Source organism: Acomys russatus, chromosome 3 (genome assembly GCF_903995435.1).
Source record: "Acomys russatus chromosome 3, mAcoRus1.1, whole genome shotgun sequence".
Classification (NCBI taxonomy): domain Eukaryota; kingdom Metazoa; phylum Chordata; class Mammalia; order Rodentia; family Muridae; genus Acomys; species Acomys russatus.
Window position 1 is genome coordinate 5897218 of NC_067139.1, and position 27911 is coordinate 5925128.

General features: G+C 40.3%; 1 protein-coding gene across 1 annotated transcript in view; it reads right to left on the bottom strand.

The window, feature by feature from the left end:
• Nme8 (NME/NM23 family member 8) overlaps window positions 1-25900 on the bottom strand; it is a 36909-nt gene extending 11009 nt beyond the window's left edge. The window contains exons 1-10 of the mRNA XM_051143188.1: window positions 25868-25900; window positions 25730-25787; window positions 25425-25531; window positions 23907-23978; window positions 20664-20780; window positions 20026-20092; window positions 18801-18874; window positions 14983-15075; window positions 12477-12670; window positions 11277-11452 (exon numbers count right to left, since the gene is read on the bottom strand). Of these exons, the coding sequence (XP_050999145.1) occupies window positions 11277-11452; window positions 12477-12670; window positions 14983-15075; window positions 18801-18874; window positions 20026-20092; window positions 20664-20780; window positions 23907-23978; window positions 25425-25531; window positions 25730-25787; window positions 25868-25900 (991 nt within the window). The remainder of the gene's footprint in view (window positions 1-11276; window positions 11453-12476; window positions 12671-14982; window positions 15076-18800; window positions 18875-20025; window positions 20093-20663; window positions 20781-23906; window positions 23979-25424; window positions 25532-25729; window positions 25788-25867) is intronic.
• Between the last annotated feature and the right edge of the window lie 2011 nt (window positions 25901-27911).

Sequence of the window (27911 nt, forward strand, 5' to 3'; positions counted from 1 at the left end):
ATCTTATCTTTTTTTAAAAAAGATGCTTTAAAATGTATTTATGTACATATCACATATGTATGTAGAAATAATTGATTTAAAAAGGAGGCCATGGCTTTCAGAGTGTTGGGTGGGGGGGGGGGCTTGGAGAAAGATAAGAGCGGAGAGAAATGGTGTAATTATATTATAACCTCAAAAATCAGAGACGTAATTTCATAAAGGTTAAGACAGTACCAAATGTAGGCGGAGTAAAAAAATTAAATTAACAACTGACCTGAAATATGTGTTCTAAAAATAACTGGATAAGCATCGTTAGAATAAAAAGAAAAAATAGCAGCCAGGTGGTGGTTGCGCATGCCTTTAATCCCAGAATTTGGGAGGCAGAGGTACATGCATCACTCAGTTTGAGGCCAGCCTGGTCTACAGAGAGAGTTGCAGGACAGCCAAGACTACACAGAGAAACACTGTATCAAACAAACAAACAAACAAACAAACAAAAACCCTTTTCAAACCAATGAGAAATATTAGCTTCTCAGTAATTGAAAATTATCAACAAACTGACATAAAAATTCTATGTAGAGTCTGGTGAGCCGGCCCAGTGGTTAATAGAGGACCTGGGTTTGATGCCCAGAATCAATGGCAGCTCACAACTGTCTGTAACTCAAGTTCCCTGAGACCAAACACCCCATCTACCTCCATGGGTACTACATAGAATTGATGCATAGACAGATATGCAAGACAAACACCCATATGCATAAAGTAAAAATAAAGAAAGCAATTTAAATTATTTCCAGTGGCATGAAAGGGACTGGAAGTTCATTGGTAAAACAGTTGTTCAACAATTGGATCCAAATTCTAGCACTGCAATCAGTCAATCAATCAATATAAAGATAGATAAATTAAATTGCACAGAATAATGCTATTTAATTATTAAATGAAAAACAACTTATGCCAATTAAGTTGTTAATGATCATAGAGATAAATTATAACATGCATAAGGTCCTGGTTTTTCACGTCACAAAACTACCAATAAAAATAGCAAGAATTATAATGCTAATAGGTAACATATCTTGATAGGTACTCTACATATTCTTGAAGAGTGATAAATGCCTTAACAGTACACTTCAAAAAGGGTTTGAAAGTACACATAATGCTCTTTATCAATGGTCACTTATACACAGCAATCTTTCACTTTTAGGCATAGATCAGAAATGTACCAAGTGATCCTTAAAGATATTCATCATAGCATTGATTCTCAAAGAAATCTGACACAATGGAGGAGCACATAAATGCCTGAAGGGCTGGAGGGAAAGCTTGCTTGGCAAAGCGCTTGCTTTGCAAACATAAATACTCGAGTTTGACCTCAAGGACCCACAGAAAACAAACCAGGCTTGGTTGTGATCCCAGCACTGGGGGAACAGAAAGAGGAGGATCACAGGGTTCACTGGCCAGACTGCCTCCCCTACTCTGCATTTTCCAGACTGGTGGGAGACCCCGTCTCACAATTAAAGGTAAGCAAGTCCTGAGGAGGACAGTCACAGCTAAGGCTGTTCTATGTGTAATGCATGTGTGCACAAGCACATGCACACATGCACACACGCACGCTTACATGTGTGTAGGTGTATAGACACAGTGCACCTGCATACATAAGCATGCAGATAACCATTCACATAGCAAAGAATATGAACTATATAGACTTTTGTAAAAGTCTATAAATAATTTAATTTTTAAAATATATTTTTAAAATATTTTAAATAATTTATTTATTTTAAAAGAATAAAGACAAATTTTTATTATAATGTAAAACTGAAAATGAATGTATTAATCTCTCTCTGTGTGTGTGTGTGTGTGTGTGTGTGTGTGTGTGTGCGTGTGTAAGTGTATGTACATTCCAAAAGGAAGTTTTCCAAACTGCTTGTGAAGTTTATGAAAACTATTATTCCTTTTAAGGTTGTTTTCTTCCAAGTGTTATTAAGTGACATTGTTCATGTTTCAAACAGTCTTTGAAGATTTTTTTTTTAAAATACAGAATGTGTGTTGCAGAAGCAGGTCAGGGCGGTGTAGAAGCAGGACCCTCTGGGTGACCATCCAGGGTCACACATGCTAAGGCACACTATCCAGGGTCACACATGCTAAGGCACTTGTTTAAAGCACACTCGAGCATTCCTCCAGCTGTCTATTGGAGGTAGCTGAAAATGATACATGGTGAGATTTTGTTACATGCACCAATGGGTACCATGTGATGACCCAGTTTGTATATACATCGCATAATCAGGCTAAGCCTTCACTATCTAACACTTGCTTCTAGTGTTCTTCGGGACACAAGGCCCAGTGTTGTCTGTTGCCCCCCACCAGGCCATCTCTCATGTGGCCTCATTCCTAACTACAACTCCATAGAGCTTTCCTAAGCCGTTCTCCTCCGAGAGTCACTACTCTCCACTGTTTCTGAAAGGTCAGCCAGCTATTTACGATACCATATACAAATGAGATTCCTCTGCACCTGTCTTCCCATGCTGGGCTTGTTTCACTTAACATAATGAGCTCTACCTTCATCCATGCTCTTGTAAGTGACACACTTTTATTCTTTGAACAGATAAGTACTAGTGTATGGTGTGGTGTGTGTGTGTGTGTGTGTGTGTGCTGCATTTTTTTTTTTATCCATCAATCATTTTATGGACAGCTGCTTCCATTTCTTGGCTCTTGTGAGCAGTGCTGTAATAACACAAAAGTACGTTTGACTCTTTGACATACTCATTTCCTTTCTCCTGGATATATACACAGGAGTGGATTTCAGGATCATAAGGCATTACTTCCAATTTTTAAACTTAAAAATGTAATTTTAAAAATATATTTTATTATTTTATTCTTGTTACATCTCAATTGTTATCCCATCCCTTGTATCCTCCCATTCCTCCCTCCCTCCCTCCCTCCCATTTTCCCCTTATTCCTCTCCCCTATGACTGTGACTGAGGGGGACCTCCTCCCTCTGTATATGCTTATAGGGTATCTAGTCTCTTCTTGGTAGCCTGCTATGTTTTATTATGTTTACGTATGTATGTCTGTGTATGGGTTTGTGCATGTGAGTTCAGGTTCTCAGAAGGTCATATGTGTAGGATCTCTCTGGAGTTGGAGTTACAGACAGTTGTGAACTTCCCAGTGTTTATTTGGGGAAGTGAATCGGGGTCCTCTGCAAGAGCAGCACACACTGCTAATCGCTGAGCCACCTCTCCACTCCCTGGGACCCCTTTATAGGATGCCTATATCAGTTCACATTTCCCACATCCTCAACAGCAGTTGTTACTTTCTTAATAGGAAGAATACACTCTACTCTTCCATTATTTAAAGCAGGAGCTTGCAGAACGTCTAGGTCAGATATTAAGCACACTTCTACTAGTTTTACTAAAACACACCCAGAACGCATATAGGAACTCTCTGAGAACATTAGAAGTTAAACAATTGCAGATGCTTGGGGCTGGGAACCAACTAAGCAGTGCTCCCCAGTGGGTGCACACTTCAGAGTGTGCTCCATGCTCAGGAGTAGTTGGACAATGCAAATGCATATTTATTTGCTTGCAAATATGTAATACATAATACTTATGTACTTATATTCACATACACACTATATATAATATATTATACATAATATTATATACAAAATACATACACTTGTGTGCTTTGGGGGGTATTTTTTAAACTAGTTTGTTTGTTTTGATGGTTGTTGCTTAGAAAGAGAGCAATAGAAAATGACATTGGGTGAGTAGGGAGGCAGGGAGGATCTAGAAGGGGTTGGGGGAGAGGAAATAATATGAACAAAATATATGTAAAAGTTTAAGGCAATAAAACTAAAACCTCAAAGAAAACCAAAGACTGAGATGAGTTTCCTGGGATTAGTCTGTGCTCTCTCAGATGAAATCTAACAATTGAGCATTGAAAGTCAAGACAAAACCAAAAAGCATTCGAGACAAATGCTGGCTTACTGCTGGAACCAAAGTGAGGTCCACAGAGGTAGGAGAGATACACCTCCTTCCTCATAAGTTCTGTCAAATGAAAAGCAAAAATCACAGTATGTTTCATTGTGCATACATGGTGAAAACAAATGAGAAGCCTTTGAAAAGGACACAGTTGTTTTTGACATTATTTCATTCCATCTCAAGTGGAGATATACAAACTGTTAGTCATTTTAATATTGTTTTATATAATCCATAAATGAATCACTGAAAGAAACATATAAATCATACATACATGCTTACAGTTAAATTAAAATGAGGCACTTATAGAATCATCCAAATTTTAAAAGAAAGCAGCAAAGAGGCAATTCCAAAGTGATAATGACATTTAATTTAAAAGCCATGAACACAGCAATTAAAACACAGATGTTCAGACTCAATTTGGTTTTAAGACTATATTCTGTGCTAATTACTGATGAAGAAACGAAATGATGATAGAAATGACTGGCGAGCTTAGGTAGGACATGTAGAGAAAGGGCTGTGGTGTCTCTGAGGAAATGAAGCAGATGAAAGAAACAGTAAGGTCTGCTTTTAACATTTATGTTACCGCACTTGTCTCTTGCTAATCTCAGCCTTAGCTGCTTTACACTTCCTTGGACTCAGAGCACAGAGGTCACCAACACAAGACTTTCATAAGACTGGACCACTGATATCCCCTTGTGGAACAGGGAAGTCTAACAACATTCAAGAGACCCATGAGGTTCACAGGGTACATGAGATCCCTCTACTGAAAGATTCTACTTTAAGTAGTCAACAGATTCTAGGGAAAGGGAGACTCTCTTGGTCTAGTTGCACACAAGTCACCAGTCTTTCTGTAGCTAGCACCAAAGGAAACCACTTTCGTACGCCAAGTTAGACTTGAGTAAGAAACATTTTTTGTTTTTCTTTACTTTAGTTAGTTAGGTTTCCTTAAGAACTCCTTAAATGGAGTTTATGCCTGTAGCTTTCTACTGGAAGGTACTGCAAGCACTGATGGTTTTCTGGAAGAAGAAGCACTTGATCACTTTCTAATGAAAACTAACGTTTTGTTGGAGCCGAATCCCAGGGACGAACAACTCAAAGTCGTTCCTAGACATAACCGTTCCCTTCTGTGTAAGCACTTCCTCTGGCTATAATTGCTCTCTCCACCAGGGACAAAGGGAAACAGGATGCTTAGGGGAAGTCATGCAACATCTGTGGATACCTGAAACCTGTGCACCACTTCCTGCATGTATACATATAAGAGATTAGAAAACACTAATTATAAAGTAGAATAATTATATTTAGGGGAGGGTGGGCTCTGAGAAGTCAAGGCCCACAATGGCCTTGAACTCATGGTAAGTAATCTTCTTGCCTTGGGTTCCAAAGTGCTAGGATTTGTTGAATTAGCTGCCACACCTAACTAAAATAGAATAAAGTATTTAACAACTTATTATCAGTGGTATAAATGTTACTTATAAGTGCTTTGTCTCTAAATACATTTATGCACAGTGCTCACTAAAATATTTCAGCTGATATCTGAGATGACCACTGAAAGACTAGATGGCAGGCAGTACTGGAAAACTGAATGCACCAAACTATGCCCAAGGGAAAAATTAATCATTTTGAAATATATTCAGAGAATTGTCCAAAACAAGTTTTTATAGGAAACCAATTGATCATAGACTTATCCAATCCAGGAAAGGGCATTCAAATAACTGTAGTGTGCTCTGTCCTCTACTTAGCATGTGCTATCTTCCTTCTGGTATCCACTGTCCTCCTTTCTCACATAAGAGAAAGGTTACTGAGCTCTTATGCTTATGGTTGTGAGCCTAGCCTTTACCAGCTGAGCTATCTTGGTGCGGAGGCCTGGTGGCCCTCAAAGAAAGAATAAGCAGGCTGCCAAGATGAGACTTGATAGCCTATGACCATAAAGTGGGGAAGGAGGTCCCCCTCGGCCACAGACCTAGGGGAAGGGAATAGGGTGAAAGCAGAAGGGAGGGAGGAATGGGAGGATACGAGTGATGGGACAACAATTGAGTTGTAATCTGAATAAATTAATAAAATTTAAATTTAAAAAAAAGAGAAAGGTTATACGAAAGACTTTGAGTCGTTCAGTCCAAGGACTCAAGTCCAATAAAACCTTAATTTTCATTCAAAGGTGATTGAGTACTTCTCCTTCTCCTTCTCCTCCTCCTCCTTCTCCTCCCTCTCCTCCTCCTTTCTTCTTCTTCTTCCAGAAGATCATTAATAGACGCCCAGTGCTTGCAGTTCCTTCCAGTTGAGAGCTACAGACACAAACTCCATTTAAAGAGTATGTAGGGAAGCCTAACTAACTAAAGTAAAGAATGCTGAAGCACCCAATCCATGAGGAAAGAACCAAAGCCCAGTTCCTGGCCATATCAACAACAACAACAACAAAGTCAACTAAAAGCCTTGTTGCCAAAGTTCCTACTTGTTTGGCTTTTAATGACAATAAAGAAAATCAAAGTAATTAAAAAAGGAAGGGGGAATATGAATAGGAAAGGAATAGGCATCTAAAGTGGACCGATTGTACAGGATTTGAAAATATCAAAGGATCACCAGAACTGGTAGTGTTGTGTCACAAGCAAAGATACATCAGTTCTACATTAATAAAAACATCCCAAACTGAAGTGAGGTAAATGAAGAAACAGAGGACAATATTCAAGAACTGTTGGAAATTATAAAGTGAAACAAACCCATAATGGCAGTACCAGAATAAAAAGAAAGAACCAGAAGAAAGAACTAGAAAAAAGATTAAATTATAATAGCTAAGCACATTGTTTAATTAATGTTTGCAAGCTGGTGACACAGAATGTGGTAAATTCCAAAGTATTTACATCTATGCATACTCTCTTCAAATCTGTAGAAAAATCAACACATAACAAGAAAATCTTGAGGAAGTATCCAAAATAATTTACCTAGAGTGTTGAAGAAATATCTTGTGTGTTGTATATATGTAGAATCTGTCAATAGTAAATCTGATAGCTTACAGCTTAAGCAGCAAATAGAAGGTGGAACATCCAGTAGGCAGAAAGGATCCTGGGAGAAAGCCAGGAAAGAAGTTTTGCAGAGGACACAGATGCATGGTGCCTGAGCACAGGTAACCAGCTTCATGGCAGAATGTAGATTAGGATTCAGGGTTTATTTTAAGTTATGAGCTAGTCAGAGAAGAGCCTGCCTATATGGGCTAGGTATTTGTAAATATATTTTGGGTCTCATGAATCTTTATTCAGGGAGTTTAGGGGCAGGAGGAAAACCCACAAGCTACATAATGGCACCCCATGTTGGATGACATTATGTATAAGGAGGTTTTCCCTCCCTTCCCCAAGCTTCCGGAATAATGACTCATGAGACTCATTAAATATTATACAAATACTTTGGCCATATAGCTAGGCTATTTTCTGACTAGCTCATAACTTAAAACAACCCTTTTATACTATTTTGTACTCTGTCACATGGCTGTTTACCTGGACTCAGATATCACATTTTCATCCTCGTCATATCTTGCCAGCTGAAACTTGTGCACCTGGCTCTATCCCAGAATCCTTTCTGCCTGCCAGATGTCACACCTCTGATTTCCTGCCTAAAGTATAGGCCATCAGATTTATTATTGACAGGTTCTACCTCCATACAACAGTACACAAGATATTCTTTATACACTCATAGTTTTAGGAGCTCTAATAGAAGTGGAAGATCAAGATGCCAGAAAGTTTGATTTTTGCTGAGGTCTCCCTTTCTGGCTTAGCAATGTGTACACTTTTCTTATGGATATGCATGAGCAGTTGTGTGTATGTGTGGGTGGAGAGGAGCAGCTTTTCATGTCCCATCATATCACAACAGCATTTTCTGTAGAGAGTCCTGACATCATTTCCTATATAGACTCTACTTTATGATCTTACTTAACCTTCTTTCCTTCCTTCCTTCCTTCCTTCCTTCCTTCCTTCCTTTCTTCCTTCCTTCCTTCCTTCCTTCCTTTTATTCTTTCTTTTGTTGTTGTTGTTTCTCTGTGTAGCCTTGGCTGTCCTGGACTCACAGAGACCAGCCAGCCTCTGCCTCCCAGAGTGCTGGGAAAACAGTCATGCATCACCATGCCTGGCTATGAACAACGTTCTTAAAGGCCTTGTCACCATATATAGTCAGACTTTAGAGGTGGGAAATATGAAATATTCTCTTATAATATGCTAAGAGAAGAGAGAAAAGTCTTTAAATTCTCATTTAAAATGAAAGAAACCAAGAAAAATTGCAAAGAATAAAAATCAATTACAAACATGATACATATTCACTGGCTTTATCTATAATCACTTTATAATAATAAAAATGGTGGTAATATGACATTTAAGTTGAAAAAAATTAAAATATTTTTATATAAAATACATTAATGCCAAAATCTTCAAACAAATACTCAGGGAAAATATTCATAAGCCAGAAATATGAAAAGGACTTAGATTTAAAATACACAAAGAAATCAGAAAGTTTACTAATTAGGAAACAAAACCTTGAGATACAAGTTAAAGATCCTATAAAAATGATTAAATTAGAACTTTTTTTATTATTTGAAATGTGAAGCATACCCTCGTGACTGGTCAGACACATTCGAAATACATTCCTATAGCTAATATAAAAAAACTAAAGAGACACACCATGAAGGTATAGACATCACTGTTATATGTGTCAAAAAGCCACATACACATCACGAGGAACCTCAAATAAGGGCAGCAATAAATGTCTTCGTGTATCCTTCTAGTTCAAATGAAAACTGACAATGCAGAGGCTGATGGGGATGCATACGAAGAACAATTCTTATTTGATGATGGATAAATACAAAAATAGTACCGCTACCTTGAAATGCACTTTGGGAGCTTCTTACATAGTTAAAGACAACTTCACACATGATCCAGGAATCAAGCTCCCAGCTAGTTAGTTAAGTTGAAAGCTTATGTCAGCACAGGAACTTCTCTGTATGAGTGTCTACAGTTCATTCATAAAAATGAAAGAAATTGAAACTGGGAAAAATGTTCTTTAAAAAAAAAATCACCTGCTGAACCTCACTGCATTCCTACAACGGAATATTATTCATCAAGAAAAATCAATGAGCTATGAAACTCCAAAGTCATGAGGAATCCTGATGGATGTTGCTAAGTGGAAGAAGCCAGTATGAAAGGACTGTATGCTGTGTGGTTTCAATGGTATCATTCTGGAAAGATAAACAGAAAAGACAGAAAGTGCTCAGATCTAGCGGGGCATGCACTAGGAGGAGAAGCATGGGTACTTTCAGGCCTGAGATTCTATGCAGGCCTAATCTGCAAAAGAACGAATGACGTCATACATTTGTCTCAACACTTGGGATGTTCAAAACCAAGAGTGAAGCTTAATACAAACTATGAACTTTAGTTCAAGCATAGTAATAATATGGCAGCATTAATTATAATATATCATATTAGTTACATATGTCACAATGATACAAGATGGTTACAACAAAAAAAGCAGACAGGAGCATAGCTCTGTACATGGTAGCTATGGGATAGGCTACTCATTTGATAAAAATGTTCTAAAACACAAAGTCTATTAATTAAAAAACAACATGTTCATGATAAAAGATCCAAAATGACAAAATACAAAAACCATACAAGCCTCTGAAACAAAAAACTCCAGGCCCAGGTGACTCCCCTAACAAATCTCCAAAAGTATTTTCCAAACACTTTAAGCGATTAACATTCTAACTCTTCCAGAAAAATATGAGAGGAAAGATCATGTTTTTTCTTATTTTGTGAGTCCTGCATTATTTTGACACCCAAACCAGATTATCATAAAAGAAAACACAAGCATTCAAGAACACACAAGCATGCAGTTGTGCAAGGTTGGTTCAATCTTCAAAAATTAAAGTAATTGACCATATTGTCAAATACAGAAAAATATGCAATTGCAGTAGAAAAAGAATAAATTGTTTACCAAATGACAACATTTATTTACAATAAGACAGACTCAGTCTCCAGTAGTGCACAATAAAATAAAAAATACAAGCATTAACAACAACAAAAAATTCACTTTAACATACATACTATGTGGAAATTTCCTTAACCTGAGAAAGAACATCAATAGATAATGTTGCACTTCATGTTACAGAAACTGACCTTGTTGCTTTAAGATACGGTGTATCACTATTCCTGTACAGGTCTTAATCAGCATCACACAGACACGTAAGCTTGTCCAAGGAGAAAAAAGCAAAAGAAATCGAGATACACCAATGGAAAGTGAGAGTTTACATGTATCCCAAGGCAGATGACGCATGACACTATCAATGATTCTCAGTCCTGTTCAGGGCATTTGACAATCAAGGTCTAGACATTTGTAGTTGTTACAGTTTAGCTTAGGAGGAGTGCTACATACATCTAGAAACCAAGAGTGATGATAAGCTTTGGGTAATGTAGCATATGATGAGCTGCACACCCACACACACCCCAAATTAAATTACCTGGCCCAAATACAAATAGAGCTAGGGTCACAGTATAGTGTTCTGCAATGATATTCCTGATACTGTGCCAAAGCTTTTATACAAATGTTAATGGTGTTTTCAGATGAATGAATGGATGGATGGATGGATGGATGAATGATGGTACATAGTATCCCCATTTTCTGGAACATTTGCCTTGTTGGGTGATGATGGGATGGTGTTTATAATGACTAGCACTAGCTGGGCATGGTGGCACAGGCCTTTAATCCCAGCAGAGGCAGGTGGATCTCTGTGAGTTCGAGGGCAGCCTGGTCTACAAAGTGAGTCCAGGACAGCCAGGGCTGGTACACACAGAAGCCCTGTCTTGAAAAGCAAAATGATAAAATAAATGAATGAATGAATAAAATAACCAGCACTTAGGGATTTGGCTGTAGCTTGGTGTCAGTTTGCTCAGCTACAAGTATGAGAGCCTGGGCACCATGCCCAGGACTGAAAAACAAACAAGCAAATAAAAACTAACAGTCAGGGCACTGGGCGCTTTGTGTATGCCTTCTCGTCTTACTATTCTGGTTTTTATAAATAAAATAGACGAGGTACAATATCTTCTTCAGGTCACACTAGTGCTCAGACTCTCCCAAGTTCTGTGCCGAGGCACTGCACACATGTGACTGTTGCCCTGTCTCCTTGTATCCTTTAAGGCATTAGCAATGCTGAGACATACTCTAGCAAAGTCACAGGTTAGAAAATGCTTCGTAAGTTCTATAGCTAAAGATGTTTTATCCATTATTATTGAGAAAGTGATAAATCAATATTCAAATCCCACCCAGCAAATTCTTATTTTGTGCTTTCCTTCCTACCTTTCCTTTCTTCATAGACTTCCGGATGCAGCAATGCCAGAGTCCTTTGTATATTCATGCTTTTCATGGTTTTAAAATCAGGGAATAAGATATCAATGAACTTAGACACCTTAGTTACATCATCCTCAATATCGCAAAACTCAGATATGTGTTGTCGTTCCAAATATTCTTGCAAACTGTTGAAATCCAAAGTATAATTTAAGATTATTATGAGCTAAAGTGTAAGAGCTATGCCTGAAATGTTTATATTAATGAATAACTTAGAATGTAATAAGAAAATACAATGTTTCTTTCTGCCCACATGTTATCATTCTGAAAGTCACTCCCACTGTTTCTAAAGCTCTTTGGCATCCAGGGAATTCCTTTTTGTGTTGCTCTATCCTGCCTAAAACTTGAAACTAAATAACTTCATAACATTGCTCAGGGTTAGCACACTTAGATAGCATGTAGAATGCCCTGCAAAACACATTGTACAATTTCCTGCTACCTAAAAAATATGCAGTGCCCCAAAACCACAAGAAAACACCATAGTTTATAAAGAAAGGAGAAAACATCTTGGCAGTTCCCTGCAGAAAATGCAATGGCACCAGGGTACAGAGAAGCAGCAGACTTAGCCACAAAGTCTTCATAGTCAAGTACAGACATAACTTCTTACTCACCAGGCTCCTTCAGGCACGTGCTGCAAAACTGTCATACCAAACTCTGGCTCTTAGTCTTTAGCAGAATAAAAGTCACAAACAGCAGCACACAGAGCCAACGTTCCGAAAACTGCTTGCTCATTTTGGAATATTTAAAAATGCATTACCAAACTATACACTTATTTTTGGCACCAGAAATTTTATACCAGTAAGTGTCTTAAATAAAATAGAGACCGTAGAAGATGGAAGAAAATGGCTGGTGCTGGAGGATGGACAGGGTTGGCTCACACAACTCATGGTTCTGTTATACCTCCCAAGCCTGAGACAATGAGTTCAGATGGTGTATCAGGCTTAGAAAGGTAGGCAGGGCAAGTTATTCTATTCCTAATTTTCTTGTTATAAATATTCAAGGTACACCCCTCCCCCATTTCCTGACATATACTATTCTAGGTTGACTAAAAAGAAAACTTGTAGTATCTATGTAAAAACATTGAGACATTTGGGCATTATGCTCCATCACCTAGTGATGTATCATAAGGGATAAAGCACTTGTTCTAGCTACCTGTCCCGTTTCTTCTTTGTCACCATAGGTGCAAACCTAACATGTGGCTCTTCCGGATTCTCAGGTAATTCTTCCTCTGCCGCTTCAGACTGAGGTTGAATTTCTTCCTGGATAAACTCTTCCTCTCCTTGAGATATAATGAGCACACAGCTTAGGCCATTTGTTACAAAAGATACAAACTCTTCAAAGTCAGGCTACAAAAGAAAATGAGAAACTTTCCCTCAGGCCCCTGATGCAGGTGATTGAGAATGGCAGGCACTGTGGGGAAAAAAAGTGAACTATTTCATTTTCACAGTCACCAGCAATGTTATGTTGTCCTTATAAACCTTCCGTTTGCAGAAACATTTTGTACAATAGACATTTACAGTCAGCAGATGATTTTAAAGACGTGGATCACAACTCCTTCCCACACCAGGGTGTTGTTAACTCATGTGAAGGGCTGGTTAAAAGACTATCCTCACTGTCCACAGACTCTTGGACATGAGGTCCTGCACTAGAGCATGGTCCAGGGACCCTAACATAAAGAAAACTGATTCTCTCCCAGCAGCTCTCATTGCCAATAGGTCCTCAGCTAAAGGATGGACTTGGTGCTCTCTTCCCCTCTCCATGCTGGGATTTTGACTGGCTTCAGTTTGAGCAGGTCTTACACATGGTGTCACAATGAAATTTGATGGGTTTTGTTTTGTTTGTTTTGCTTTGTCTTTTTAAATAGGGCACAAATTAAGGTGGGTAGGGAAGAGGGGGAAAACATGGAAGGAGCTGGGAGAAACAAGGAAGATGATTAAATACATTGTACAAAATCTCCAAAGTAAAACATGATACACACACAAAGGAGAGGGAATGAAGGAGGGAGGGAGGAAGGGAGAGAGAGAGAGAGAGAGAGAGAGAGAGAGAGAGAGAGAGAGAGAGAGAGAGAGTATTTTGGTGTTCAATCCTTAAATTTCTAATTCAGTACCTGTCACAGTTGGATCCAAAATGTTCCACAGTGGCTGTGTGCTGAAGGGTTCATCACCAACATGTAATCACTACTGAAAGCAATGGCACACTTAAGGGGAATGCTGTACTGTCCTGGGTATTTCCTTGAAACAGTTATCAGGACCCTGACATCTCCTCTCTACCACTTTTGTTGCCGGGCTCATAAAGTCAGCAGCTTAGTTCACCATGATCTCTCGAATGTGGTGTTCTGCCTCAACACAGACACCAAAGTTATGAGTCCAGGCTGCTGTGGAATGCAGTGTCTGAAGCCATGAGACAAAATGGAACTTTCCTCCTTTTCAGTTGACTTTCCTTGGTATATTTGTCACAGTGATAGAAATCTGAGGGACACAATAACTTCTGGGTGACATTCCTAAGGTGGATTTTCATAAAAGTACACACATATGGTGACACAGCTGACCAAATTCTTTATTATTTTTTATAAACATGAAAACTGGGACCAAGAGAGATAACTGGACTGGTAGATCAGTTATAAAAGTGTTGACTAGTAGAACTTTCTGTGTGGGTAACACACTCTGCTCTCTCTAACAATATTCCTGGTTTTGGCTCCAATCACCTGAAATGAGGATAATTGCTATTTAGTTTACTTTTTGTTTTTGTCATTGTTTGTTTGTTTTTCAAGACAGGCCCGGTTGTCCTGGAACTCACTCTGTAGACCGGGCTGGCCTCAAACTCACAAATATTTGCCTGCCTCTGCCTCCAGAGTGACTGCTTATGTGAGCCACCACTGTCTGGTTATGTACTTTAGTTAGAATAAATTTAAATTCAAGTAGCCACATGTATTTACTATCCATCCTATTGGCTGAGTGTTTTTAGAAGACAGTTCTCCTGAGCTGGAGAGATGGCTCAAGGTGTAAGAGTACTACCTGCTCTTCCGAAGGTCCTGAGTTCAATTCCCAGCAACCACATGGTGGCTCACAACTATCTATAATATGATCTGATGCCCTCTTCTGGCGTGAAAGTGTACATGCAGACAGAACACTGTACACATAATAAATAAATAAATAAGTTTTTTAAAAAAGAAAATCATTCTCCTGATCTCCAAGTCACATACCCACTTTAAACCTTTTTTTGAAACATTGTTTTTACCATGTTCTTCCAGGAAGAACCAGACTTGCTGGAGTACAGCTTTAGAAAAGTGATCAGATAAAGAGTGGGCTACAGTATCACAGTGTACTGGATGGAAAGGAGTATCTTCAGCCAAGGCTGAAAATTGATAGATGAGGGCTGCTACACACTTCCCGAAAACACAACAGAAAGAAGTCTTCAACAAAACAGAGCATCCAATCATCTTTCCTGGGTGAGATATCCCCAGAGCTACTGTCTCTAGCATCTCCAAGATGTGGACATTATGATACCATAAGTTTATTCCCTTGGCAAGAATTATTAGTTTTCTAATCTGTAAACCTAATCTTGCATCAATAGTTTTAGGTGTGTGTGTGTGTGTGTGTGTGTGTGTGTGTGTGTGTGTGTGTGTGTGTGTATGCGCGCGCGCGCACGCACTTCTTACCTGGTCTGCTATATGAATGTAGAATTCTCTCACTACCTCTTCAGGGAGAAACATGTTTTCCTGTATTTCTATGACAAATCCTTCTTTGGTAATCTTCAATTCAGGTCAGGTCAGAAGCAAACATGACAAAGAAAAAATATATAAAACAAATTAGAGCTCTTTACTTCAGAACTTACTAAACTACCTGGGTTTTCACATTTTCAGATAAAGGCGACAAGAAAATCCATAGGGTTTGGAGTGGCTCGGAAATGCATAAAAAGTTTCCACTGATACTTCATACATGTCCATATTTTTAAAACTTCAACAAAAGATTTTAAAATATTTTTATTAGAACGGACCATCTCAGAATCTAAAATGCTAACACAAAAGTATGAGGAAAACAAAACATAATGCCAAAGAAATATATATGTAATGAAGATGATAATGGAGGAAATTAATATAATCCATAAACAAATGCAGAGAGATGCAACCAAACAGATTGAAAAAGAGGCCTATAGAGAGGCACTGGAAGAAATTTAAGGAAAATAATAACAATCAGATGGAGTAAATCAATAAAACAGCTCAAGATCTAAAGATGAAAACGGAAACAATGATAAAAGCACAGACAGAAGAAAGCCGGGAATGAGAGAACTTAGAGAAGAAAGCAGGAAATGCAGAGGTAAGCTTCTCTAACAGAATTCAAGAGATGGAAGAAAGAATATCAGGAATAGAAGATACAATTGTGGAACTTCATGCAACCATCAAAGAAAATGTTAAATGTGAAAAATTCCTGACACAAAATATCCAAGAAATCAACAGAAATAACAAAAACCCTACACACACATGGAAACTAACTAAACAACTCTCTACTTAATGATAAATGGGTCATGGAAGAAATAAAGAAAGAAATTAAGGACTTCCTAAAATTCAATGAAAATAAATGATCAACATACCCAAATTTATGAGACACATTGAAAGGGGTGCTAAGAAGAAAATTCATGGCACTAAGTGCCTTCATAAAGAAATTGGGAACATCTCATATAGGCAACTTAATGACACATCTGGAAGCCCTGGGGTGGGGGGGGGGGAAGAAGCAGAAACACTCAATTGGAGTAGATGTCTGGAAATACTCAAACTCAGGGCTGAAATCAATAAATTAGGAACAAAGAGAACAATTCAAAGTATCAACAAAACCAGGAGCTGGTTCTTTGAGAAAATCAATAAGATAGACAAACTAACAATGTTTTATCAGATCATAGTCCTTTCAAACAAAAAACCCATAGTAAGAAAGAAATGAAACTAATAAATTCATTGAGACTAAACAATACACCCTTAAATGTTAGTGAGTCATTGAAACAACCAAACAGGAATGTAAAAACTTCCTGGAAACAAATGCCATTAACGGCACAAGGTACCAACACATTTGGGATAAAGCTAGGGCAGGTGTAGGAGGAAACTTTATAGCTATGGATGCTTACAGGACAAGCATCTGGTGAAGGGAGAAAAAGAGGTTAACTGAGAATTCTCACGAAAATAACTCACAGTTGGGCCCCAAGTGCAGTCTAAGTGATAGTAAGAAATAATAAGAATCAGGATAGATGCTATCAAATTGTAGCCTAAAACAGTAAATGGAGTCAAGCAAAGACTCAGCTCTTTGATAAAATAAGATGGGAAGGCATCTTCTTAAAACAACTGAGAGAAAGAAGACTTAAATTAGTAACTAAGAGATGGGGAATTTAATACAGAATCCACTGAAATACAGAGAAACATTAGTGAGTGCATTGAAAATTTATATTTTGAAAAAGCAAAAATCTAGAAGTTAATTTTCTGGACATGTATTATCTGCAAAAATTCAATCAAGAAGATATAGATAACTTAGATGATCTATAGGTCAGCATGGCTAAAGAAAAAACAAAAAACAAAAACCACACACACACACAAAACAAGCAAACAAAACAAACCCCCCAAAACAAAACCAAAACCAACAACCAAACAAACAAACAAAAACTCTCAAAAATACAAGTTTAGGTCCAGATGAATTCAGTGTTGAAGTCTGCCAAACCTTCAAAAAAGAGTGAAAACTAATGTGCCTCAGAGTGTTCCATACAACAGAAAAGGAAAGCATAGTATCAGAAAGTCCAGTCTCTGAAGCCTGCGTGCGTCACCCTGACACCAAAGCAAGATTAGGACACAACAACGAAACAAACCTACCTATCGCTTTCCCCGGTGAACATAAACACAAAAATTCTCAGTCCAAGTCTGGCAAACCAAATTCCACAGTACATTAAGAAGATCACACACCATGGTCAAGTTGATTTCACTACAGAAGTTTAAGTTTATTTTATAGACACAAATTGATAAGCGTAATTCAGCACATGAATAGAATAAAAGTCAGACATAGCCATTTCAATCAGAATAGAGAAGGTTTTGACAAAGTTTAAAATCCCTTCCTTAAAAAAAAAAAAAAAAAGCCTTAAAGAAACTAGCGATTGAAGGAGCAGCGCATCCAAACATAATATGGATTAACTCTGATGGACCCAAAGCCAACCTACACTAGCCTCAGAGAGTCACAGCATGGCCTGTAAACTCTGGAATGACAAACGAGACCTCTTTCTCCTTACTCTCATTCAATGTAGTGCTAGACATCTATCGCTAGAAATCTTAAATAAAGCAAGAAGACTTGAGAAAGAAACAAGAGGCCTACAAAAAGGAAGGAAGCCAAGTCGCCCTCATTTGCCAATGACTTGGCCCTATACTAAACACTCTTGTGGACCGTACCAGAAAATTAAGAACTGATAAACTTCAGCAAAGTAGTAGTGTGCAAAATCAACATTAAAAAAAAGCAAGAGTGTTGCTGCTATCTACTGATAACAATCCTGGCCCCCCCCCAAAAAAAAATCAGGGGGAACCCTATTGTCGGGGTAACCTTTCTTCACTTTGTATGAAGGTGTGTCTCTGTATTTTCAGTTCTCAATTCTGTACCAGCAGAGTGCTAAGTGCTGGCAGGATTTTGGTATTGTTTTATCTGTTGCCCATCACTGGGTTTTCTATTTTGTAAATATTCGTGCTTCCCCGCCTTTGTAAGGCGAGCTAGAGACGTGTCAGAGGTTATCCCCCTGCTGATTGGTCATAAGAAAGATCTGCTGGCAGTGCAAGGGTGGCAGCCTTTGCCTCAGGCGAGGGAACTCTTAGCAGGCTTTGCCCTCTGCAAACATCGCGGAGACCCCACTGAGACGGACTTTGTCATTGAACTGAGAGGAGCCATCCTGGGTCCGGAATTAGGGAAAAGAACCGGAGACTCTAACCAGGCTTTTGTGTTGCAAATTGACCACCGAAGGGAGGAGGGAACATGGGGAGAGTATAGGGGCTTGATGGCAGACTGGGCGAGGTGAAGGGGAGGTGACAGAGGAGAGATAAAGCTGCAGCGGTGCGATTGCTTCCAAGCTGCGCAGACACTAAGGAACTCGCCCTGTGGGAACTGATTCCTGGAAGGTTTATTCTTGTTCTTTTTTAACTTCCTTTCCCTCTTGTTTAAAGCAGTCGGGTTGTAAGGAAGATACCTTTGATTAATGAATTCATAATAAACTTAATTGTTAAGGACGAAAGCCAATGCTGGCCAATAGCTTGTGCAGATGGTACGGGGTAGAACTTCCAGGAGGAGAGAGTGACAGGGGAGGCAAGCAGATGGGAGAGATTTGAAGCAGAACCGGAAGGAAACGGGGACAGAGCAGAGAGGTAGAGCTGGCCGCACGAGGAAGAGGTAATAAGTTTAGATAAACTAGCTAAGGGTCCTATTATTTTGCAATTAATTTAAACAACATTTGATAAGTATTACTTACTTTTTCCTTAATTACTATATTTTTTCTTCTGAGTACGGCATCAGGTTTGATAATAGCCATATTGTAAATGTCTCCTAAGAGAAAAACAAAAAAATTAAATTTTTTTTGGCTCAAAACCAGGATAATGAGAGGTCTAGCCGAAGAAACATGAATTGATAATGTCTGGGTTTTTAAGTAGACATGATATGAGTATATAGGCTGTCGTTCTGATAGCATTCTCCTACATTAGAATCACACCATGGCTCCTACCACTCAGCACTAACCATGAGTGATGCTTCCGCCATTCACTGTGCAAATACCAATCACAAGCCAGCAGAGCTACCTTGTAAGAAGTGCTCTCTTACCGCAGACTTCCTGTACCTTTCCTGTTACTATGATAAAATATACCTGACAAAAGGAACTCAGGAGAGAGGGTTTATTCTGGCTCACAAATCAATGAACTCACACACCGCCCCCCATCCCCATGGTGCGGAAGTTGAGGTAGCAGGATGCTCATATCTCATCCACAGTAAAGATAGATGCAGATGCACAGAGTGATGACTGAGAGCTGCTACCCAGCTATTGGGTACTTTTTTATGCACTTCAGGGTCCAATTGGGGGAACGGTACCGCCCACAAGTGGGCGGACCTTCCCACCTCTAATAACCTGATCAAAGTAATTCTATATCTTACAGCATCCACAGACACTTCTGCCAAGGATGATCGTAGATTCTGTCAAAATGACAGTTAACACCGAGCGTCACATCAGACCGCTGCATGTAAGTAACACTTTGCCTTTACTGCCCTCCAGGAAATAAACATACACACTCACGAGTGCGCATGTGCTCATGAACATAATACAAACACACAAATATGGGCACACGGTCAAACATATACACACGCATACACATAGAGAATCCAGTAAAGGCATGGAATTCTCAACTGAGATGTAAGTAAAAAATACCAAATCCAAAGGCGAAATTATTTTCACAAAGTTAGGAGATGAAAAGTGAGCTAGGAATAGGCTGCCCAGATCTGTTGCAGGAGACAGAAGCGCACGTCCCTGGGTAACCCTTGAAGGGTCTTTAGCCAGAAATCAAAGGCAAGAGGCAAGGAGGGGGTGGGGGAGCCAAGTCTCAAGGTATGAGCCCTTATGAATCAGGACAGCCCTGAACTACTGCTGATACAGCAGTTCTTGGTTGCTACAACAGTATTGTGAGGGAGCATGCGCAGAAACAGTCGCTTACCAGCGTTTTCATAATGTCCTTCCCCGCCTTCTTCTGTGGATAGATCTACAAGTGGAATTTCCACATACTGTGAAAGAGAAATGAAAGCAAAACAGTTACTTTAGCGTAATAGTGAAAGAGTGCCTAGAAATTTTGTTTGTAGTAAGCAAAAGCCGGAGGAACAGAAGGTAAGGTGCAAAGGCTCCTTTGATTTGCATTGGCCCCGTGTTTCCTGAGGGAGGAAGCTGTGACATGCCAGCGCCTCGCTAGATAGAGAGTGCTGTACTTTACATAAAGTGGTGCTAGTGGGGGAGGTGTGGAAACTTTTAAAGTAAGGCACGATTTGGGGACATGCCCTGGAAGGATCTCCTCCTCTCCTCTTTCTTTTTCATTTCTTGGCCCCTACCAAGTTAAACAACTGCCAGGATGTGCTGTCAAACCACATTCCTAAAGCAACAGGAAGGAAGTGGAGCGACACCTGTGAAACCAGGAGCGACACCTGTGAAACAGGGAGCCAACACACACCCTTCCTCTTTGTAAGCTGTAGGTATTTTATCCCAGTGACACAACACTAACACGTATAGCTAGGGAAAATGGCTTCGGAAAACATAAACCATGATGCATTTAAAACATAGCCATTCTCCAATAGTATTTGTTACCTGAGGACGAGCCATTTCACCTGCTCCAATTTTCCTCTCTTCATCTATCAAGGAAAGGACTTTTTTATTGATAAGTGGCGCATTTGCACCCTGAATCTTCGCGATGATTTTACCATTCTAGAAGGGAAAGTTATAAAGAAAATTTTTATTTCCTTCTAAGTCATTAATTAACATTTACTCTGGACTCCTCACTCCCAGCTCCTACCAACCCTCTCTCAGCGACTGTCCTCAGCCCATTGGAAAGTAGTACTGAGGGGAAAGTTCACTTGGGTTTGCTAACATCAGCAATTAGAGTCCCACACTTCATCTTCTACATAAGCCATGGCGGTGTCCCCGTCTGCTTGCAGCATCCTTACCTACCCAGGTCCAGCTGTACCCCCTTTACTTACAGCACATCACCACCCTAGCGCCCACACGGTGCCTGCCTGACTCATCCTTGCTAGACAGGGAGTTTGATTAGCTCTAATGATACTCTGGCTTCCTTTCTGTTGCTGGTGATAAAACACACTGGTCAAAGGCGATTGGGAGAGGAAGGGGTTCATCGGGACTATACTTCTCCATCACAGTCCATCACTGAGGGGAATCAGGGCAGGAACTTGAAGTAGAAGCCATAGAGTAACACTGCTTGCTGGCTTGCCCTCAGGCTTTCTTTATACAGTCTAGGACTACATGCCTAAGGATGGTGCCGTCTACTGGGGGCTGGGCCCTTCTACATCAGCTGTTAATCATGAGAAGCACTTACAAATATGCCCACAGCCCAGTCTGATTTAGATGATTCCTCAATGAAGACTCTCCTGTTAGATGACTAAATTGTCTCCAATCGAAGTTGAAAACTAAGACAGATGCCACTCCCTCTTGTCTGTCTTTCAACTTATATTTACAAACAACAGGTTATGGACAAGGAAGCAGGCCTGACAGCATGGAAAAGAGAGGCCTGTGTCTAACCCTATTAAATAGCAAACAAAAACCTCCAAAGACCCATGAAAGCACAGAGACATGTGGAATAGCAAGCATAGTGGGAGCGATGAAGACAGGATTAGAATTAGGTATTTCTCAATATCAGGAAATGTTTCTTACTTTAAGATATCAAAGATGAGTAAGAAGCCATGAAGGGAAATTGGAAAAGAGGAAATATACAGTACGGAAGGAATAACAGACTGCAAGGCCACAGGAGCTGTAGGAGAGCTGACAAGTGAAGAAATCTCTGGGAAAGGGAAGCTGAAGCCAGCATTCATGGTCTCAACACCCAGAGAAATCCAGACCATATGGGACCGTGGGCACTGGGGAAAGAGAAGGCCTCTCCCTCTCTGGTGTGTGTGTGTGTGTGTGTGTGTGTGTGTGTGTGTGTGTGTGTGTGTGTGTATGTGTGTGTACATGGGGAACGCCTGTAACTGAAGTTACATGCGGTTGTGAAACACTGTTGTGGGTGATATAGACTTAACTGCTGGGCCAGTCCCTAGCATCCCAACTAAAACTCCAATTGTGAGATGGGTGTGGTGCCTCATGCCTTTAATCCCAGTACTCAGGGAGACAGAGGGAGGCAGATATTTGTGAGTTCAAGGTCAGTCTTGTCTTCAGAGTGAGTCTGGCATAGCCACGACTACACAATAAAACCCTGTCTCAAACAAACAAACAAACAAACAAACAAACAAGCAAATCCAATTGTGAAGGTTATTTTTCCTATTTGGTGGGAAAAACTGCAGGGAGCCATAGAGGATGTCTGTCTGCAATTCAGTTGTAGGCCTTAGCAGTCTCAAGTCGATGCCACCCCGACAAGTCTCCTGAGAAGAGCTAGTCCCGCTGAAAGTGCTAGAATGAAGTTTTTTGTCAGCTAAGAATGCCACCTAATAAAAGAGGTTGGGATGGAAGTACTTAAATAAATGAGCAAGCACTGGAGGGAAGTTTTGAGGTTAGGGAGTCTTAATCTTTCAGAAGTGGCCATCAATGTAGTATGTTCAACTAACAGTGCTGGAGGCCTGAACACGAGGCTTAGTGGATAAGGCGTTTTGGAAAGAAAGCTCTTCGATGGGAAAGAGAGGAAGAATTCATAAGTCACGGAACAGTGAGGTGTCAATGTAGCTAATGAAACTGCAATAGGGACAGGAGAACCTGGACTTGAAAATCAGACTTTAAGCCACGTGCCAACTGTGCATTTATGAGCAGAAATGACTCTAAGATCTGAAGTGCCAGGATTGAGGTGCAAGAAAAAGAAAATTAATTAAATGCGAAGGATTCTAAGCAACAAAGGAAAATAAAGCAACTAATCTATGAGGGGTAGGAAGTATGAAAGACATTGATTTTGCTCATAGACCTGACAAATCTGAGAGAAAAAAATCAACACTTCCAGGCTGTGGGCAGAATGCCCTAAAGGAACCAATTCTCTCCTTTGTGTAGTTTCTCATTCAGATTCCTTAAACTACAAGTGGGCTAGGTGGCATCAAACCATCACTCTAAACAAAAACCATATTTTTTTCCAAAGCTGAAAATACTATACATCAAACTCTATACATTGAACATGATACTTTTTTAAGTTCAACTAACTCAATAACTCATTTCCTTGAAATAGTTGCAAGAGTTTTATTTAACAGGACCAAGAACTTATAATCAAGAAGTACTATTAATAATTATTTCTACTCTTGAAAAATCACTGCCCTGCACCAGTGGTATTTGCTTCCACTGAAGTTTCTCTTGACTAACACATGGCTGAGTACTCAACTGAAGACTGGTTTTAGAAAACAATGTTTACTATGTTGTTTTATGACTATTGCAGTTGTATGTCCATTGCAAAATATAGGTAAACTACAGGCAAGTGTAATAAAAAAAAGATCAATTCCCCCACCCCACCTAGAAAACAATGATGGTAACTTTGGGAATAAACTTTCTACATGATTTTGAAACATTTGTAAACACAGAGGTGGAAGTAAATACATTAGAAAGAATTATCAGACAGACATTTTTGCACAACTCCATGAATACTTAGAACTAATTCTCCTCTGTAGCTCCTCTGAGAATGGTCCCTCACTCTCGTAAATGCTGTCTTATTTGTCTTGTTTCTACTCAGCTCAGTGTGTGATGGTCTTAACAAGCTCCCTGAAGGCAAATTATTAAATTTATTATCAGATAAATAGAGGTAAGGCAAACACGGTGCAATTACTAGCACCAGCAAACAGCCCCGTGGTAATTGTCAGTGCTACCTGCTCCTTCACGTGGGTCAGATAATAAGATGAGGAATGCTATACTTACAAGACTAAAGAGGAACACAGGCTCACATTTCTCTCTAAATGGCTGCAGAGTCACAATGTTGTCAGCTTCAGCCTGAAGGATATTGTAAATATTTTATTCAATAATGAGAACGCACTATCGATACTATTCTGTGTGCTATGTTCAAATGATGCAGAGGTATGCCCAGTTTCCCTGGGGACCGAAACATGTCTGGGTTTGTGATAATTGTATTAAGGGTCAAATTTCATGCATTAGCAACCGAAGGCCTGTGTTGCTTGGTGCCAACTGGACCGTTCAGTGTTCTCCTTTACCAAGAGTTTGTCAGAAAAGCAATGATTTTCCAACAACATGGAACTTCAGCTCCAGGGGATCCAACAGCATGTGGAGAGGAATTTTAATCCAGCAAAATAGCTACTCTGGCACAAGATCACATCCAAAGATCTGTGTGATCTGGATGGAATGCAGACACATCCTTAGTACTCACCTTTAATCTCTCTGGCTGGAATATAGACAGGGCACACCTTTAATCTCAGACAGTGAAGTCTAATTGAGGTGTAGGCAAAGTGATGAGTCAAGGAGAGATTTAACAGGATGAGTCAGAGATAGGATATGTCCAACTCTCACAGGAATGGACAGAAAAGAGAAGCTATGAGAGAGAGAGAGACAGACACACACAGAGAAACGCACACACACACACACAGAGAGAGAGAGAGAGAGAGAGAGAGAAACACACACACAGAGAGACAGAGACAAAGACAGAGAGAGACAGAGACAGAAAGAGACAGGCACACAGGCAGACAGGCACACAGGCACACAGGCACGCAGGGAAAGGAGGGAAATCTTTCTCTGCTTCTGTCACTGGAGTCCCAGGGATCAAACTCTTGCCACCAGGCCTTGCCAGCAAGTGCATTTACATACTGAGCTATCTCAACAGCCATTAGTTTTTAAATTTTAAATCAATTAAAAATGAAAATGCATTTCTGCAGTTGGTCTACATATTTCTCAAATGTTCTGTTTATGCATAAAGGCATATTAGACAATAATATTCTAACCAATTGTTAACTGGATATAGGTTGAATAATCAATCAATTGAGTCAAATGAATTTGGCTATAATATTCATCACTTTTGTTAACTAACAGCCAAAGGAGAAATTACTTACTTTAAACTATTTGCACATAAATGAGTGCCCAGTGATCTACCACACAGCACCCAAGAAACCGGTTCCCCTGATCTTAGCTCAGGGACACATATTGACCATGTCATGAGGTCATAGCAACAGATACATGTCCATATTTATATTTTTATGAGCTTTTCAGTCATGATGAATTATCTCAGTATCGCAGGAATTAGGTAAAAAAAAATGTAAAAAGCCACTAATTCTCAAACCTAGTAGAACTAAACGTATAGTAAAGCTGTCTAGCACAGCTGTTTAAAGTGACGAGTGACAGGCTGCGTAAGGTAAGACAATACTTGAAGACTAGGGTCTCCTTCCGCCCCAATGTAGCAGTGAACAACTTAGGTGAAATGGAAAAGCTTACAACCACGAAATGGAGAATCTCATCTTCGTTCAGCTCGTTTTTCAGTTTTCTGAATAAAGGTTGCACGGCTTTGCACGGTCCGCACCAGGCTTGGTAAACATCAATCACTGGAGATTGGGAGGCGTGTATGAAAAGGCAGCGTCAGAGAATCCAGAGGAGGGCATGTTCCCACCCCGGGTGAGGGGGCCGCGGGAGGAAGGCAGCTTTGAAACAGGAAGTTGTGTTCCTGCAAGGTGCTCCCAGGCGCTTAGGGAGCAAACCCTGGATGAAGACAGCAGAGACCCCCCCCACCTCCCCCCAAGTACCTGTTAACCCTTTGTTCAGCAGCATCTCATCCCACAAGTTCTGAGTATTGATGACTGCCTGGGAAAACACAAAGCACGGCTAAGATGTAGCAAGTGTCACCGCACCGGAAGAAGGGCCTGCTGGCAGTACCGACCCACCTGTAGCTGGACTTCACGCTTTTTGCTGGCCATTTTCTACTTCTGCGTGAGAAAGGAAAGGAAATAGAAAACACGAGCAAGTTTAAACACTGGTCTCTTTGTATACCCAAAGAACATCTTGTTTTTGTTTTTGTTTTGTTTTGTTTTTTTCGAGACAGGGTTTCTCTGTGTAGCCTTGGCTGTCCTGGACTCACTTTGTAGACCAGGCTGGCCTCGAACTCACAGCGATCCACCTGCCTCTGCCTCCCGAGTGCTGGGATTCCCAGCCCAAAGAACATCTTGATGCACTGTCCAATTCCTTCTAGAAAATACTAGCCTGCTTAGACTTGCCTCTAGAGCGGAGTGAATGTCACAGGCAGACAAGTGCATGCTGGGCAGACTGTCCCTACAAACCAATGTAAGAATGTCAGGGGCTTTTGGTTAAAGTCATATTCTCTCTCTCTCTCTCTCTCTCTCTCTCTCTCTCTCTCTCTCTCTCTCTCTCTCTCTCTCTCTCTCTCTCTGTATTAATATTGCAATGTCAGACTGTGGTGTTCCTTTTTTTGAATATTGTACATTTTTCCTACACCAGCAGAACATATTTATTATCCGTAAACATACATTTTAGATATGCTCTTTCTAAGGTTATTGAGATTTTTAGAGCAAAACCTCTAGCGTTCTCTGGAGCACAACATAACTATTCCATGAGCGCTAACATAAAGGATGGGTAGTAGAAAGGAATAGCTCCTAAGACCACCTCCCAACAAAGTTGCTGTACACCGTAGCAAAACTGGCCCCTCTGCTAAAGACCATGTAAAGTGGCTCCTTTGCCGGAGTCTATACCCTCGGGAGTATGAACTCCGGAAGTTCAGTACCTGGACCGCTGGGTTAGGCCCAGGTGGAGGAGGGCAGGGCTGCTGCTCTTCCTTCTTCCCAGCAGGTCCAGCTAAAGGAGGGGATGACAGATGCCTGCTATCACCCCCTGCAAGATGAAGGGCGGGGACGCCAACGTTCAGCCCTCGCGAGACCCAGCCTGGCCTTCCCTTCCTGTGGTGGAGGCTCGAGGCTCTTGCTCGCAGCAAGTAGAACAGGGCACCAAACCCAAGGGCAATTGACTCCTAAAAATCCTTTACTACTCCTGGTGTGTAGCTCTGGAAAGAAGGGTTCCGCCTCCTCAAGACCCCTCCCTCCACTGCCTCCTGCTGAGTGGCGGCCTCTGAGCCTGCCCATGGTGCTCCCACCCCCAACCCCACAACCCGGTGCACCTCAGCATTTCAGATTCCCAGCAAGCAAGAGAGGTTTCTCAAGAGTGGACCTGATTAAGTCTCACTTTCCTAGCCTTTGAAGCCTTTGTGACTGGCCACGCCTTGGAGTAAATGATGCAGATTCCTCAAAGTGGAGCAGAAAGAGCCGCCGGCTGAGGTGGTGCCCACCTTTGCTGGATCTAACATGGTGGTCTTCTCCTAACCCTCTTCTTCTACCCGTTACCACCTAGGAACCAGGCTCCCAGAGTTGTTATTTTTAACTACTTAATTTTTGTTGTTGTTGTTGTTGTTGTTTGGGGGGTTTTGGTTTTTCGAGACAGTGTCTTGGCTATCCTGGACTTGATTGTAGACCATGCTGGCCTCAAACTCACAGAGATCTGCCTTCCTTTGCCTCCCCGCGGAGTGCTAGGATTACAAGAGTGCACCACTGCCCCAGGCTAACTATTTAGATTTTTTAGACTTACAAATATGTTGCCAAAATGATATCCAGCGTTTCCATGCAGCATTCCCTCAGCTCAAGATTAAGGATTTTCTAGGCATAATGTAACCAACCATGGAAAGTGAGCTATATCAATCCAGTACTCAATTATCATGTAGACTTTAATCCCAAGTCTGTAGTTTCACTACCAAGGCAGCTTCCTTTGGACCTGGATCCAGTACAGAGCCCAAGTACAGTCAAAGATGTGTGCATTTCAATATTGCTTATTTCAGTATCATCAACAACAGAACAGTGAATAAAACATGGCAAACCCGCATCATTAAGTAGTGAACCAATGTTTGTGTAGTGTTACATACTGCTA